This window comes from Cherax quadricarinatus, chromosome 5 (assembly GCF_038502225.1).
Source record: "Cherax quadricarinatus isolate ZL_2023a chromosome 5, ASM3850222v1, whole genome shotgun sequence".
Classification (NCBI taxonomy): Eukaryota; Metazoa; Arthropoda; class Malacostraca; order Decapoda; family Parastacidae; genus Cherax; species Cherax quadricarinatus.
Genome location: NC_091296.1, coordinates 8,284,508 through 8,300,158, shown reverse-complemented (window position 1 = coordinate 8,300,158; position 15,651 = coordinate 8,284,508). Strand labels below are relative to the sequence as shown.

Here is a 15,651-nt window from a genome sequence, read left to right as displayed (position 1 = left end):
CAAAATGGGTCCTCTTAAATGTGAGATGAATGCTGTATTGCTAAGCTACAGAATACAAACTCTGGTGTTGGAGATGTATTATGACTACTGTACACATTTTATACATGAGTACTTCATATTTGATGAAGTTTAAATTTTTAAATTTTCTATACATATAAAAATTGCATTTCCATGGGGAAGTGGAACAAAATTCTTCCTCCATAAGCCATGCATGTTGTAATTGTAAGAGGTGACTAAAATGGCAGGAGCAAGGGGCTAGTAACCCCTTCTCTTGTATACATTACTAAAGTCAAACAGAGAAACTTAAGTTTTTCTTTTTAGGTCACCCAGCCTTGGTGAGATATGGCCAGTTCATTGAAAAAAAATAAAAAATAAAAATAAAAATTGTAGTTGTGTTTGTTGTGGTTTTGATATTTTTTAGTACACCAAATATAATAGAGGCACCTACCACAATGGAAAAGAATCTGATGGATGACTGCAAAACTCCTAGAATAGATATTGAGAAACTTAAAAAAAAAAAAATTAAAACTAAACCTGACGTGAAGTAAAATTAAATTAAGCCCAAATAAAAGATTTGTCTCAAGTCCTTTGGTGTCATTGTAGTTATGTATACAGTATTTCTTTGCTTAATATAAATGCTGTTGAGTAGACTAAACAACACTTATCACACCTACATCTGCTGTCATATTCCTATAATGGTTACCAATAAAATAAAGAAAATAGATTTACTATAGCCATTATTAACTGTCTATTAAACTCAATCTTTGCAGCATGTAATAAGCTTTGTTTATCTGCAATTTGCTTGTATGTAATAACTTTGCCTCAAAACTGAATACTCAAATAAGCAATACTGGGTTATTACCAAAATATTCTGTTTATCCTACCCTGACAGTATTTGATACTCTTTTTATCAGTTATTAATTTACTCACCTCAGCCTCTTTCTTCTTCCTTTCTTCCTCTTCCTCTTTCTTTTTCATATTCTCCAGATCCTTCTTTGCCTCCCTGAACATGTCAATAAAGGAATCAAAGGTGCCAAAGAAATCCTCTGGTTGCGTTGTTTTGCTGTCTTCCCCAAAGAGAGCCGTGACATTTTCAAACTGGAAAATACAGAAAAAGTCTTTAGTTATGAAAGGTAAAAAATAAATCACACTGCAAGTTACTTAAAAGATTCTGAAAATTAATGAACTCTCCTGAGAGTAGATGAAGACTGACTACAATTATGAAAAATGCTAAATCTGTAAGAGCAGCTCAATGCTACGCATAAGAGGGAAAAGAAATGGAGGAAAAAAGCTGGAGATGTTGAGGAAAAAGAGCATTGTTAGGGAATCAAATACAAAATGGGAGTTCACACAGTTACTTTTTGCTGATGATACTGTACTTATGGGAGATTCCAAAGAAAAGTTGCAAAGGTTAGTGGACAAGTTTGGGAGTGTGTGTAAAGGTAGAAAGTTAACATAGATAAGAGTAAGGTGATGAGGTTATCAAATGATTTAGGTAAAGAAAAACTGGATATCACATTGAAGAGAGGGAGTATGGAAGAAGTGAATGTTTTCAGATATTTGGGAGTTGACTTGTCAGCGGATGGGTTTATGAAGGATGAAGTTAAGCGCAGAACTGATGAAGAAAAAAAGGTGAGTGGTGTGTTGAGGTATCTGGAGACAAAAAATGTTATCCATGGAGGCAAAGAAGGGAATGTACGAAAGTATGGTGGCACCGACACTCTTATATGGGTGTGAAGCTTGGGTTGCAAATGCTGCACCGAGGAGATGGCTGGAGGCGGTGGAGATGTCCTGTCTAAGGACAATGTGTGGCGTAAATATTATGCAGAGAATTCGGAGTGTGGAAATTAGGAGGAGGTGTGGAGTTACTAAAAGTATTAGTCAGAGGGCTGAAGAGGGGTTGTTGAGGTGGTTTGGTCATTTAGAGAGAATGGATCCAAGTAGAATACTTGGAGAGCATATAAATCTGTAGGGAAAGGAAGGTGGGGTAGGGGTTGTCCTCGAAAAGGTTGGAGGAAGGGTGTAAAGGAGGTTTTGTGGGTGAGGGGCTTGGACTTCCAGCAAGCATGTGTAAGTGTGTTAGATAGGAGTGAATGGAGATGAATGGCTTTTGGGACCTGACGAACTGTTGGAGTGTGAGCAGGGTAATATTTAGTGAAGGGATTCAGGGAAACCGGTTATTTTTATATAGCCGGACTTGAGTACTAGAAATGGGAGTTTGGGACATTGGCAGTTTGGAGGGGTATTTTATATGCTTCTAAACTCTTGTATCTGGGCATCTCTGCAAAGACAGTGATTATGTGTGAGTGAGGTGAAAGTGTTGAATGATGATGAAAGTATTTTCTTTTTGGGGATTTTCTTTCTTTTTGGGTCACCCTGCCTAGGTGGGAGACGGCTGACTTGTTAAAAAAAAAAAAATCATGTTAAGTGCTAAACCCGTGGGGTCATTCAGTGCAAGACGTGGTGGAAGCTTGATCCTCCTGTTGCTGAGCACCAGACAAACTCATGAATTTAATCCCTGGACCTAAATGACGATAGTCGCTCCTCTCACCACCAGGCAATGGCAACTGGTATCAATGTTAGATAAAAGAGAGAAGAGGATGATGGACAGGGGTCACAGCTGATGAAGCAAATCAGTGCCAGCTAGTAGCGGTGGTTACAAGAAAAAAAGACTAAAATCTTCAGCACTGAATATCAATAAGTTAAATACTCACCTGAGATTTCATGAAATTGAACTGAGCCTCCAAATTTGTAAACTTGTCTTTTGCTAAGGCTGTGAACTCGTTCATGGCCAAGCGAAAGCGGTCGCCTGGGGGCGGTGATCCCTGGCCTCTGTGCCACGTTACCTCCCTCTCTATGAAGTCCAGCCCTTGCCGTAGACTACTTATCTCTTTCTCTAATTCAGTAATGCTGCACAAAAATATTACAAAATGGTTAAGATCCCTCCATAAAGAGAATTTTTATGATACATAATTACAAACCATAGTACAGCATATAATTACAGAAGTGGTGTACATAATGCAACAGGTATCAAGTACAGTGTTTAAATATCATAACCTAACAATTTTGATGTAGCCAATAATAATTTCCTGTCTAGAAACACTTTCTTGATAGTTGCAACAGAACTCGTAGGCATAGTACAAGATACAAAAATCTTTACGATATTCCCCGCAACTGGCTTAATCTTTGTAAAATCTGAAACTCTACCTGAAAACTCCAGAGTGAAATGATTAAAAAAAATTTGTAGCACACAAAATTGCATCATTTGGCTTGATTATAAATTATTTTTTCTTTTAAAATAATAAAACAATCAAAGCTACAATTCTTTGCTTGTTAGGCAAACAGACACAAGTGCAACTAATGTGACATTTTATTGTGGCAACATTTATCAAGCTGTAATGGCTTGATAAAGCTCCTGGAGAGCGAAACATTGGCACAGTAAAATGTCACATTAGTTGTACTTGTGCCCTTTTACCTAACACATTGTCAGTAATTCTACCAACATTAATACAATTCTTTGCTTATAGTGAGACAGCATACATACTATACTAATGCAAAGGCACCTAGGTAATGAAACAGGAAACAGGGTCAAGATTAATTTCTATGCTCCTCAAATTGAGTACTGTATTATATTACTGTTATTATTATTACAATCAGAACTAAACAACGTATTAAATAAGATGAAATTGGTAGCAACAACAGGCCTATTATGACGAAAGCATTAAGTTGAAATTCATTTCAACACAGTAAGCTCTCTACTTACCAACACACTGAGAATCTTTTGTATTGTGTATATCATTATATCATTATTGTGTATAATATCATTATTATACACAATACAGAAGATTATCAACATGTTTGTACGTCGAGTACTTACTGTACTCCTAAACCCCTGCGGTCTAGAGTAAAAAAATGTCAGAATGCTACCTGACTAACGTAAGTTAGCACCCATGTGATGCCTCTTTTACACAATTAATTATGTTTACAAAAGTAGCAAATTCCTTGCAAGACTGGGTGTGAAAAGTACAGTAAAGTACTGTATATCTAAAGCTAACTCTGAACCTCAAATGAGATCAAAATGCAATTTGTGGCAACACTCGAGTCTATTACAAACAAAAGCAAAGTTTTTTAATATTTTAATGCTTCCTTGGTCTAAGGCTAAAGGTGTAACAATGCTAACTTAAGTCTGTGCCTATGTGATATTTCTATATCATGAGTACAGCTAATGTATAAAAGTATAAAAGATCTACTAACTTCACTTTGCCTGCCTCTTTGATGTTAGGGAAATCCTCGTCTAATCTTAGGATATCTCGCCACTGCTTCTCACACACTCTGATCATGTAGTGAAGCAGTGTGATGGATCGGTTGTTGGAGGATTTGGTGTCTGTCAATTTATTTAAGGAAGACACGCGAAAACCATAAGCACCACCACGAGCACCTGCCAAGAATCAACATTAATGATGAAGATGTGATCTGATGTGCAGGAAAGAGGGAACATGGAAGGAAAGAACACTACTCAGCTATGTAAAAGAGGTTTTGCTAACCTTATAGCAGTTATTAGCTTGCAAAATACATACTGACATTGCAATTTGAATTAAATAATAATACAGCATATTAGATTAAATCACTGTTGAGTAGACTTCAGGATGTACATGTTTATAGAGGGGCCACAGATATATCAGATCACTTTCTAGTTGTAGCTATACTGAGAGTAAAAGGTAGATGGGATACAAGGAGAATAGAAGCATCAGGGAAGAGAGAGGTGAAGGTTTATAAACTAAAAGAGGAGGCAGTTAGGGTAAGATATAAACAGCTATTGGAGGATAGATGGGCTAATGAGAGCATAGGCAATGGGGTCGAAGAGGTATGGGGTAGGTTTAAAAATGTAGTGTTAGAGTGTTCAGCAGAAGTTTGTGGTTACAGGAAAGTGGGTGCAGGAGGGAAGAGGAGCGATTGGTGGAATGATGATGTAAAGAGAGTAGTAAGGGAGAAAAAGTTAGCATATGAGAAGTTTTTACAAAGTAGAAGTGATGCAAGGAGGGAAGAGTATATGGAGAAAAAGAGAGAAGTTAAGAGAGTGGTGAAGCAATGTAAAAAGAGAGCAAATGAGAGAGTGGGTGAGATGTTATCAACAAATTTTGTTGAAAATAAGAAAAAGTTTTGGAGTGAGATTAACAAGTTAAGAAAGCCTAGAGAACAAATGGATTTGTCAGTTAAAAATAGGAGAGGAGAGTTATTAAATGGAGAGGTAGAGGTATTGGGAAGATGGAAGGAATATTTTGAGGAATTGTTAAATGTTGATGAAGATAGGGAAGCTGTGATTTCGTGTATAGGGCAAGGAGGAATAACATCTTGTAGGAGTGAGGAAGAGCCAGTTGTGAGTGTGGGGGAAGTTCGTGAGGCAGTAGGTAAAATGAAAGGGGGTAAGGCAGCCGGGATTGATGGGATAAAGATAGAAATGTTAAAAGCAGGTGGGGATATAGTTTTGGAGTGGTTGGTGCAATTATTTAATAAATGTATGGAAGAGGGTAAGGTACCTAGGGATTGGCAGAGAGCATGCATAGTTCCTTTGTATAAAGGCAAAGGGGATAAAAGAGAGTGCAAAAATTATAGGGGGATAAGTCTGTTGAGTGTACCTGGTAAAGTGTATGGTAGAGTTATAATTGAAAGAATTAAGAGTAAGACGGAGAATAGGATAGCAGATGAACAAGGAGGCTTTAGGAAAGGTAGGGGGTGTGTGGACCAGGTGTTTACAGTGAAACATATAAGTGAACAGTATTTAGATAAGGCTAAAGAGGTCTTTGTGGCATTTATGGATTTGGAAAAGGCGTATGACAGGGTGGATAGGGGGGCAATGTGGCAGATGTTGCAAGTGTATGGTGTAGGAGGTAGGTTACTGAAAGCAGTGAAGAGTTTTTACGAGGATAGTGAGGCTCAAGTTAGAGTATGTAGGAAAGAGGGAAATTTTTTCCCAGTAAAAGTAGGCCTTAGACAAGGATGTGTGATGTCACCGTGGTTGTTTAATATATTTATAGATGGGGTTGTAAGAGAGGTAAATGCGAGGGTCTTGGCAAGAGGCGTGGAGTTAAAAGATAAAGAATCACACACAAAGTGGGAGTTGTCACAGCTGCTCTTTGCCGATGACACTGTGCTCTTGGGAGATTCTGAAGAGAAGTTGCAGAGATTGGTGGATGAATTTGGTAGGGTGTGCAAAAGAAGAAAATTAAAGGTGAATACAGGAAAGAGTAAGGTTATGAGGATAACAAAAAGATTAGGTGATGAAAGATTGAATATCAGATTGGAGGGAGAGAGTATGGAGGAGGTGAACGTATTCAGATATTTGGGAGTGGACGTGTCAGCGGATGGGTCTATGAAAGATGAGGTGAATCATAGAATTGATGAGGGAAAAAGAGTGAGTGGTGCACTTAGGAGTCTGTGGAGACAAAGAACTTTGTCCTTGGAGGCAAAGAGGGGAATGTATGAGAGTATAGTTTTACCAACGCTCTTATATGGGTGTGAAGCGTGGGTGATGAATGTTGCAGCGAGGAGAAGGCTGGAGGCAGTGGAGATGTCATGTCTGAGGGCAATGTGTGGTGTGAATATAATGCAGAGAATTCGTAGTTTGGAAGTTAGGAGGAGGTGCGGGATTACCAAAACTGTTGTCCAGAGGGCTGAGGAAGGGTTGTTGAGGTGGTTCGGACATGTAGAGAGAATGGAGCGAAACAGAATGACTTCAAGAGTGTATCAGTCTGTAGTGGAAGGAAGGCGGGGTAGGGGTCGGCCTAGGAAGGGTTGGAGGGAGGGGGTAAAGGAGGTTTTGTGTGCGAGGGGCTTGGACTTCCAGCAGGCATGCGTGAGCGTGTTTGATAGGAGTGAATGGAGACAAATGGTTTTTAATACTTGACGTGCTGTTGGAGTGTGAGCAAAGTAACATTTATGAAGGGATTCAGGGAAACCGGCAGGCCGGACTTGAGTCCTGGAGATGGGAAGTACAGTGCCTGCACTCTGAAGGAGGGGTGTTAATGTTGCAGTTTAAAAACTGTAGTGTAAAGCACCCTTCTGGCAAGACAGTGATGGAGTGAATGATGGTGAAAGTTTTTCTTTTTCGGGCCACCCTGCCTTGGTGGGAATCGGCCGGTGTGATAATAAAAAAAAAATAATAAATAATAATACAGCATATTAGATTAAATCACATAAAAAATCTTTAGTTTACCTATGTTTTGCAATTTTAATTGAATAACAGTATAGCATATTAAATTAAATTACATAAAAAATCCTTAGCTTACCTCTGTTCATATAATTTCCAAAGGCTAAAACAACTTCAATAAACTTTTTCAGTCTTTTGCTGTTCTTAAGTTCTTTAGTTGCACTAATAACTGACGATAGTTTTGGCTCACATTCTGCCAGCCTTTCCTTAAATTTTTTCTGGTAATGTAAACATCGAAGTCGCTCCTCATAGTGATCAATTCTAAAAAAGGAAGGAAAGCTGTATAATCTAGCATAAAGAAGCTATGGGTATTCTCAAGTTAGGTAATAAATGCAATAATATGACTATAATAAGGTTATGGTTTTATTAATGGCAGAAAAAAAGTTATCAACTGTTTGAGCAATTTTAATAAAATACAGTACAGCTTCTCCTCACTTAACGAAGGAGTTTCATTCCTAAGACTACGCCGGTAAATGAATTCGTCGCTAGGTGAGGAGCATACTATAATGGTAGTGGGCTTGTGTCAACCATCTTGGATATTGTTTTAATGTCACATTTGCACCATTTAAAACCTTTTTTAGATTATAAAATAAAAGGTCACAATAGTTGCACTTGTGTCGGTAATTCTACCAACATTATTACTTTCTGGTATATTTTTAAATGTTTATACAGTAGTGTACTGTATATTGTATTAAACAAATAGAGGAAATCAGCTCTAATATACATTATTTAGGTATGCATGCTGGTCAGAGAGCCCTTTGTAACTCTGAATCATCGGTAAACAAGTAAGTCACTAAGTGAAGAGAGGCTGTAATCAGTTTTCCTTTACTTGATTAACCCTGCATACACCCTCACCAGATTGCCAATAACAAATTTTCTGATATCCTTTATAGTTTAAGCAAAAATTTAACATTTTCCATTCTCTAATCTTAGTGAACATATTTTCATAATGTAGGAACAACTATTTTGTAAAAACCATACAGTCATGCACTGCATAACAACATTTTAGTCAAAGACAGATAGTATATATGATAATGGTTCCATGCGCTGTCAGTCGTATAAAAGTATAGCACATACAATAACGTACAGTACATAATACGTGTACTTGATAATGATAATAAACAACTATGTTACTGGTTTATGTAATTATTATGCTGTACTTTTTATTGTTATTCTAGAGTGTACTCTTTCTACTTATAGAAGAAAAAGCTTACTCTAAAACAATATGCAGTGTTATGACGGCAGCAGCCTTATACACCTCTATGATGTTCGCACAACGACAAAATTGCCTAACGACAAATTTCACAGAGCGTATCCCCATCGTTGCGACACATGACTGTACCAGGGAAAATAATTTCATGCAAACAGGTTTCACTTACCTGTTCATTATTAAACCTACCTAAATAAATAGGATATAGCATAAGGCAATCTGTTGACATACTACAAAATTATGCATTTTTTCAACTGTTTAACTGCCTCCCAGCATACATAAGGGGGATTACCAAAAGACCCCTAGCTGTCTTCAACAATGTACTGGACAGGCACCTAAAGTCAGTACCTGACCAACCGGGCTGTGGTTTGTGCATCAGTTTGCGTGCAGCCAGCAGTAACAGCCTGGTTGATCAGACCCTGATCCACTATGACGCCTGGTCTCAGACCGAGCCGCGGGGGCATTGACCCCTGAAACCCTCTCTAGGTAAACTCCAGGTAATTTAACTTGTTAGTACCAAAAAGATGCAAGAACATTAATGCTGTACACTACTTGAATTTCTCTCTTAAAAAGTAAATAACATTCTTCATAAGACAGTATTCACACTGATAATAAAAAATATCTACATTCTTACTTTGATATTTCATAGAGGAAGCGGTCGGCTCGTGCCAAATTTTCTATTTCGTCGAGGTGTTCTTCCAGCATGGCCTTCTCTTCAGTTGTAGGAGTAAATTTCAAGAGCTGTTCCATCATATCAGGAGCCAACTCTCCATCACTGTCCATTTTCAGTAGTACCCTGCAACATACAGTAAGTCAACATAACCTCTCTGGTATCTCTCTATTCCTGATTACAAAAAATCAGGGTGACCCAAAGAAAACATTCAACAACTTTCACTCACTCATATACAGTGGACCTCCGGCTTTCGTATGGTCTGCTTATCGTACAATTCGGTTTGAAAACACTTTTTTGGGGCGAAATTTTGGTCTGGTTTTCGTACCTCAATCCGGAAAGTGTACATATCATAAGCATCTGCTCACCCGGGAACGTCGTCAGTCTTTGTCACTGGTTGAGTGAGCATTCATCCGAAACATTTTGCATTTTTGCGCTTGTTTACTGATTGCAACTGTAAGACAAGCCACCATGGGCCTAAAGAAAGTCCCTAGTGCCAGCCCAATGGTAAAGAGGGTGAGAAACACAACAGAATTCAAAAATGAGATTGCAGAAAAATACGAAAGTGGCATACATTTAGCCGAGCTTGCCAGGATGTATGTGTCCAAGAGAAGGATTTTGAAGGGTTTGAGGCTAACCCTGTCGACTCTACACCTGTTGTGGAATGTACTGTCTTTGGGGAAGTCCATGGGGTTGGATGTGAGTGGCCAAGATGTGGAAGAGTTGGTGAGGACCACAGGGAAGAGCTAACCGCTGAAGAGCTGCAAGATCTTCCTCTGGAACAGCAACAGACCACAGCTGAGGAAATTGCTTCAGAGGAAGAGGAAGAGAGAGGGGAGAAGGTGCCTTCTTCAGTGATTAAGGATGCGTGTGCAAAGTGGAATGAGTTCCAAACTTCTGTTGAAAAAATCACCCTGACAAAGCTGATACAAGCCGTATCTGCAACATGTTCAGTGACAATACCTTGTCCCATTTTAGGTAAATCTTAAAGAGACACCAGAAACAGAGTTCTCTGGCCAGATTTTTAGTGTGACAGGGGTCCAGTGCCAGTAAAAAATAAAGAAGGAAAGTAACCCCAGAGAGGTTTTTGATACCTAAAGTCCTTATGGAGGAGGATTCCCTTTCTGAACAATAACCCCAACTCCCTCTTCCCTCCTCGCCTTCTTCAATGCGCCAACAAGTCTTCAAGTTTAAATAGTGGATGAGATTTACGTAAAGGCGAAGTCATGAGTTTTGTGAAGAATAGGTTTAACTAAAGGGATGTAATGTTCATTTATCATTAAAATTAGTCATTTATATTTATTTCTCATTGTTTTCTGTATGTAAAACAATAGTTTTTTTTTTTTTTTTTTTCAACAAGTCGGCCGTCTTCCACCGAGGCAGGGTGACCCAAAAAAGAAAGAAAATCCCCAAAAAGAAAATACTTTCATCATCATTCAACACTTTCACCACACTCACACATTATCACTGCTTTTGCAGAGGTGCTCAGAATACAACAGTTTAGAAGCATATACGTATAAAGATACACAACATATCCCTCCAAACTGCCAATATCCCAAACCCCTCGTTTAAAGTGCAGGCATTGTACTTCCCATTTCCAGGACTCAAGTCCGACTATATGAAAATAACCGGTTTCCCTGAATCCCTTCACTAAATATTACCCTGCTCACACTCCAACAGATCGTCAGGTCCCAAGTATCATTCGTCTCCATTCACTCCTATCTAACACGCTCATGCACGCTTGCTGGAAGTCCAAGCCCCTTGCCCACAAAACCTCCTTTACCCCCTCTTTCCAACCCTTTCGAGGACGACCCCTACTCCTCCTTCCTTCCCCTATCGATTTATATGCTTTCCATGTCATTCTACTTTGATCCATTCTCTCTAAATGACCAAACCACCTCAACAACCCCTCTTCTGCCCTCTGACTAATGCTTTTATTAACTCCACACCTTCTCCTAATTTCCACACTCCGAATTTTCTGCATAATATTTACACCACACATTGCCCTTAGACAGGACATCTCCACTGCCTCCAACCGTCTCCTCGCTGCTGCATTTACCACCCAAGCTTCACATCCATATAAGAGTGTTGGTACTACTATACTTTCAAACATTCCCTTCTTTGCCTCCACAGATAACGTTTTTTGACTCCACATATACCTCAACGCACCACTCACCTTTTTTCCCTCATCAATTCTATGATTAACCTCATCCTTCATAAATCCATCCGCCGACACGTCAACTCCCAAGTATCTGAAAACATTCACTTCTTCCATACTCCTCCTCCCCAATTTGATATCCAATTTTTCTTTATCTAAATCATTTGATACCCTCATCACCTTACTCTTTTCTATGTTCACTTTCAACTTTCTACCTTTACACACATTCTCAAACTCATCCACTAGCCTTTGTAATTTTTCTTTAGAATCTCCCATAAGCACAGTATCATCAGCAAAAAGTAACTGTGTCAATTCCCATTTTGAATTTGATTCCTCATAATTTAATCCCACCCCTCTCCCGAACACCCTAGCATTTACTTCTTTTACAACCCCATCTATAAATATATTAAACAACCATGGTGACATTACACATCCCTGTCTAAGACCTACTTTTACCGGGAAGTATTCTCCCTCTCTTCTACACACCCTAACCTGAGCCTCACTATCCTCATAAAAGCTCTTTACAGCATTTAGTAGCTTATTCTTTAAAAAATGTTTTTTTATTATTAGCACACTGGCCGATTCCTACCAAGGCAGGGTGGCCCAAAAAAGAAAAATTTTCACCATTATTCACTCCATCACTGTCTTGCCAGAAGGGTGCTGTACACTACAGTTTTTAAACTGCAACATTAACATCCCTCCTCTTGTTAATATTTCTGGGTGTCTGGAATGGATTAATTGTACTATATTTACATTATTTCTCATGGGAAATATTAATTCAGTTTTCGTACTTTTTGGTTTTAGAACGACCTTCTGGAACAGATTAAGTACGAAAACCAGAGTTTCACTGTACTACATACAAGCAATAAACTGAAAAGGCTGTATACTTTACTTTCTTCCTAGGAAGACTTAGTGTATGTTCCTTGTACTGTACTGATAATGTTACTGGCTGGCAAAACACCTACAAATAAAAGATACCTAGATGTTGCATGTGTGTCTAATTCTTCATCTTAAGAAGATGCTTTGTAATATGATGCAGTACACTGCACTATTTAACAAAACTCAATGACAGGCAATATTTCAATAAAGCACTTGTCTATTGGAGGATTACAGTACAGATTTAGATACTTTACTGCAACATGATACAATGTTTGTACAGCGACAAATGACACTTAGGTGTGCATGCAGAAAGCCCCTTAATATGCAGAGCATTTTAGGCAAACTTAAGACTATCTTAAGATTAATAAGACAATGACTATAATTGTTTTTATATCCAGTTAAAAATTTGGCATATACTATTTAACACATGATCCCTTAGGCAAAAGATATTAAGTGTATTATTAAACTCCAACCAATTCACTATGTCTAGTGTAACAACTAAAAGTTTCCAAGTCAATACTAAACAGAAAATTACTCCTCTCATAGAACAATAATTATTATAATCTACCTGCTGAAGCCAACGAAACAGAGATAATGCTACATTTTAAATTTACCTGGAAAACAATTACACAAGATAAAATACCTTGCCACAGACTAATTGTCCTGGACAAAGCCAGTGAAGAAGACAGTTATTAGGTGCAGTACATTTAGGTGCATCTATGTTTGATTTTAGGGACAGCTTGTGTTCTTGGTTTATAAAGCAAAGATCATCTTGCCAAACATGCTGGGTGTAAATTCATTACTGCAATACTGTATAACTACAAAACCATTTCTATGCCATGGGTGTCATAGGAGGCAACTAAAAATGCCGGGAGTCAAGGGCTAGTAATCCTTTCTCCTGTAAAAATTACTGAATGTAAAAAGAAGAAAAACTTAGGCGTCTTTTTTTTTTTTTGGCATCACCCTGCCTCAGTGGGAGATGGCTGCTGTGTTAAAAAAAATCTACAAAATCACTCTGAATGTGATAAAATTCTTGTACTGTATTTATCTGATGTTCATAATGTTAATTTAGGATGATCTAAGATATACTGGGCAGGATCTAGTTAAATTATTGTGTCCTAAACTTAGCAAGGATAGATTGGGATGCATATGTAATTAGTTTTGGGGCAAAATTAAAAATAACATGTTGGCCATTTCCCACCAAGGCAGGGTGACCCAAAAAGAAAGAAAGAAAACTTTCATCATCATTCAACACTTTCACCATCATTCATACATAATCTCTGTCTTTGCAGAGGATCTCAGATACGACAGCTTAGACATCCCTCCACACTGCCAATATCCCAAACCCCTCCTCTAAAGTGCAGGCATTGCACTTTCCATTTCCAGAACTCAAGTCCAGCTAACCAGTTTCCCAGAATCCCTTCACAAAATATTACCCTGTTCACACTCCAACATATCTATCAAGGCAAAAGAAAACATTTTTGAAAAGATCCATTTTTAAACCAGTTTGGTCTGTTTTAAATTTAAATTAACATTGTATACAATGTACACATACATATTCACTTACTTGATAAGCTCCTCATTTGTCATTTTCAGCTTGGACAAGAGGATAGTACAATTCTGCTGGCGACGATTCTCCAACACACTGATCTGCTGCGACTTCTGTGACTTTATTCTCTCCAGAGTTTTCTCTCCCTGAAAAATAAAAAAAATGTAATACTACATGTTATTCAATATTTAGATTATTTTCCCAATTAAACTGACTGCAAATGGAGTTCTAACATAATGCACCTAATTAATGTGCATACAGTAATTTTTTACTTTAGTTTCTTCTTTTTCAGGTCTCCCTGCCCCTGCCCCTGCCTCGGTGGGAGATGACCGGTGTGTTAAAGACAGTATTTATTATACGTATTTCAGTGCTAGTATGTACACTGCTTTTAATTCAGCTACGAAGGTTAAGAACAACCAGGAAAAATTATGGAATTTGCCCTTTTCTTAACCTTCATTATTCAGTACACATTTTCTATTATTAAAAGTAACCATTACATTTCATTTATAGGTTAAATAAGTGTCATGGAAATGGAAAGGTGTAATAGAATTGGTCCATATTCTAATCTACACTATTTACGGTAATTAACAGTTATACAATATCACAACTTCTAAGCCGTCTTTCTTTATATTATGTCACCACATCAAATTCAGCAATGCTATTTCAGTTTTGGAAATGCAGAAAGCAATTCAATCAAAACCTTAATATAGTACAGTACAAAAGACAGAAATAAATCAAATTTTGTACTAAAAAATAAGTAAAATCAGTAGTAATTCATGATTATATTCTACAATATAAATACAGAAAAGTCTGCAGATTTGTATTTCAACATTGTTTCCAACATAATGTGCTTCACACTGCACATCAATGCTCTATCCCTAACGTCTACAGAAAAAATAAAAGAAATTATCACATCCCTGAAGTTTACCTACTTACAACCAAGTGCTTTTAAAAAGTTACCCCGTTTACCTCTCACCACCTCCTCACTGCCCATGGCACCCAAGAGCATCACTAGTGATACTGCAAGGTAAAAGCTAAGATGATAAACATCATAGATAAAAGAAAATGCACATGTTGACAATGAAATTGATGAGAGAGTCAAACAGCCACCTAAAGTAAATTGAGTAGTAAATGAATTGATATTTCTTATAATTATGATGAGTACAAGCTGCATGATCTTATACCTTCGCTGCTAGTGCCAGAAATTTATTAAGTGCACTGCTCATCCAGGCTGGAAGGAAACGGGGGGAAACAAAAAGGATGTTTTTAATAAACAGCATATATTAAGGTGTTCCTTCAAAAGAACATATCCTATCCAGGACAAATTAAGCACTGGATAACTTGAAAATGGTCCTTAAACATCTAACATTAACCATATCACAACCTCTACAAATTAATGAAGAGATGCAGTACAGAATACTCTACCTCGCTACACAACTGTCAATATCTGAAGACTCTCAAGGAGCACACACAAAAATAACAAAAACCTTCTACTTCAGCAAAGTGACCTCGTCCTCAACTCTCCATGAGATATTTGGCTTCAGGAAGTGGGCCCTACCAAACAGAGATGGAATGTACATTATATTTATATTTTAATAGAGTGAGGATTTGAATCCACAATCTGGGATTACCAACCTCTTGCTTTAGTTCACTTTAACAACATGAGTTGTCACATTCATTCATTAGGAATTTCCAGCACATTTTACAAGTGATGTAGAACAGCACAGTTACTATACTGAGTACAGCACTAGAAACATTTATAGTCCATGAATTTAACATTAATTTGCCCAAAGTTTTTCAATGTACATTTTTTTTTTCAAGTCGGCTGTCTCCCACTGAGGCAGGGTGATGCAAAAAGAAAGAAAATCCTCAAAAAGAAAATACTTTCAGCATCATTCAACACTTTCACCTCACTCACACAATCACTGTTTTTGCAGAGGTGCCCAGAATACAACAGTTTAGAAGTATATACGTATAC

At 37.8% G+C, this 15,651-nt stretch overlaps 1 protein-coding gene across 3 annotated transcripts in view; it reads right to left on the bottom strand.

The window, feature by feature from the left end:
• Window positions 1-15,651, bottom strand: part of DAAM (disheveled-associated activator of morphogenesis-like protein) — a 368,710-nt gene that overhangs the window by 23,895 nt on the left and 329,164 nt on the right. For all 3 annotated transcript variants that reach the window (XM_070099657.1, XM_070099673.1, XM_070099665.1), the window contains exons 16-21: window positions 13,692-13,819; window positions 9,052-9,213; window positions 7,287-7,468; window positions 4,255-4,438; window positions 2,715-2,910; window positions 931-1,098 (exon numbers count right to left, since the gene is read on the bottom strand). In XM_070099657.1, coding sequence (XP_069955758.1) covers window positions 931-1,098; window positions 2,715-2,910; window positions 4,255-4,438; window positions 7,287-7,468; window positions 9,052-9,213; window positions 13,692-13,819 — 1,020 coding nt within the window. The remainder of the gene's footprint in view (window positions 1-930; window positions 1,099-2,714; window positions 2,911-4,254; window positions 4,439-7,286; window positions 7,469-9,051; window positions 9,214-13,691; window positions 13,820-15,651) is intronic.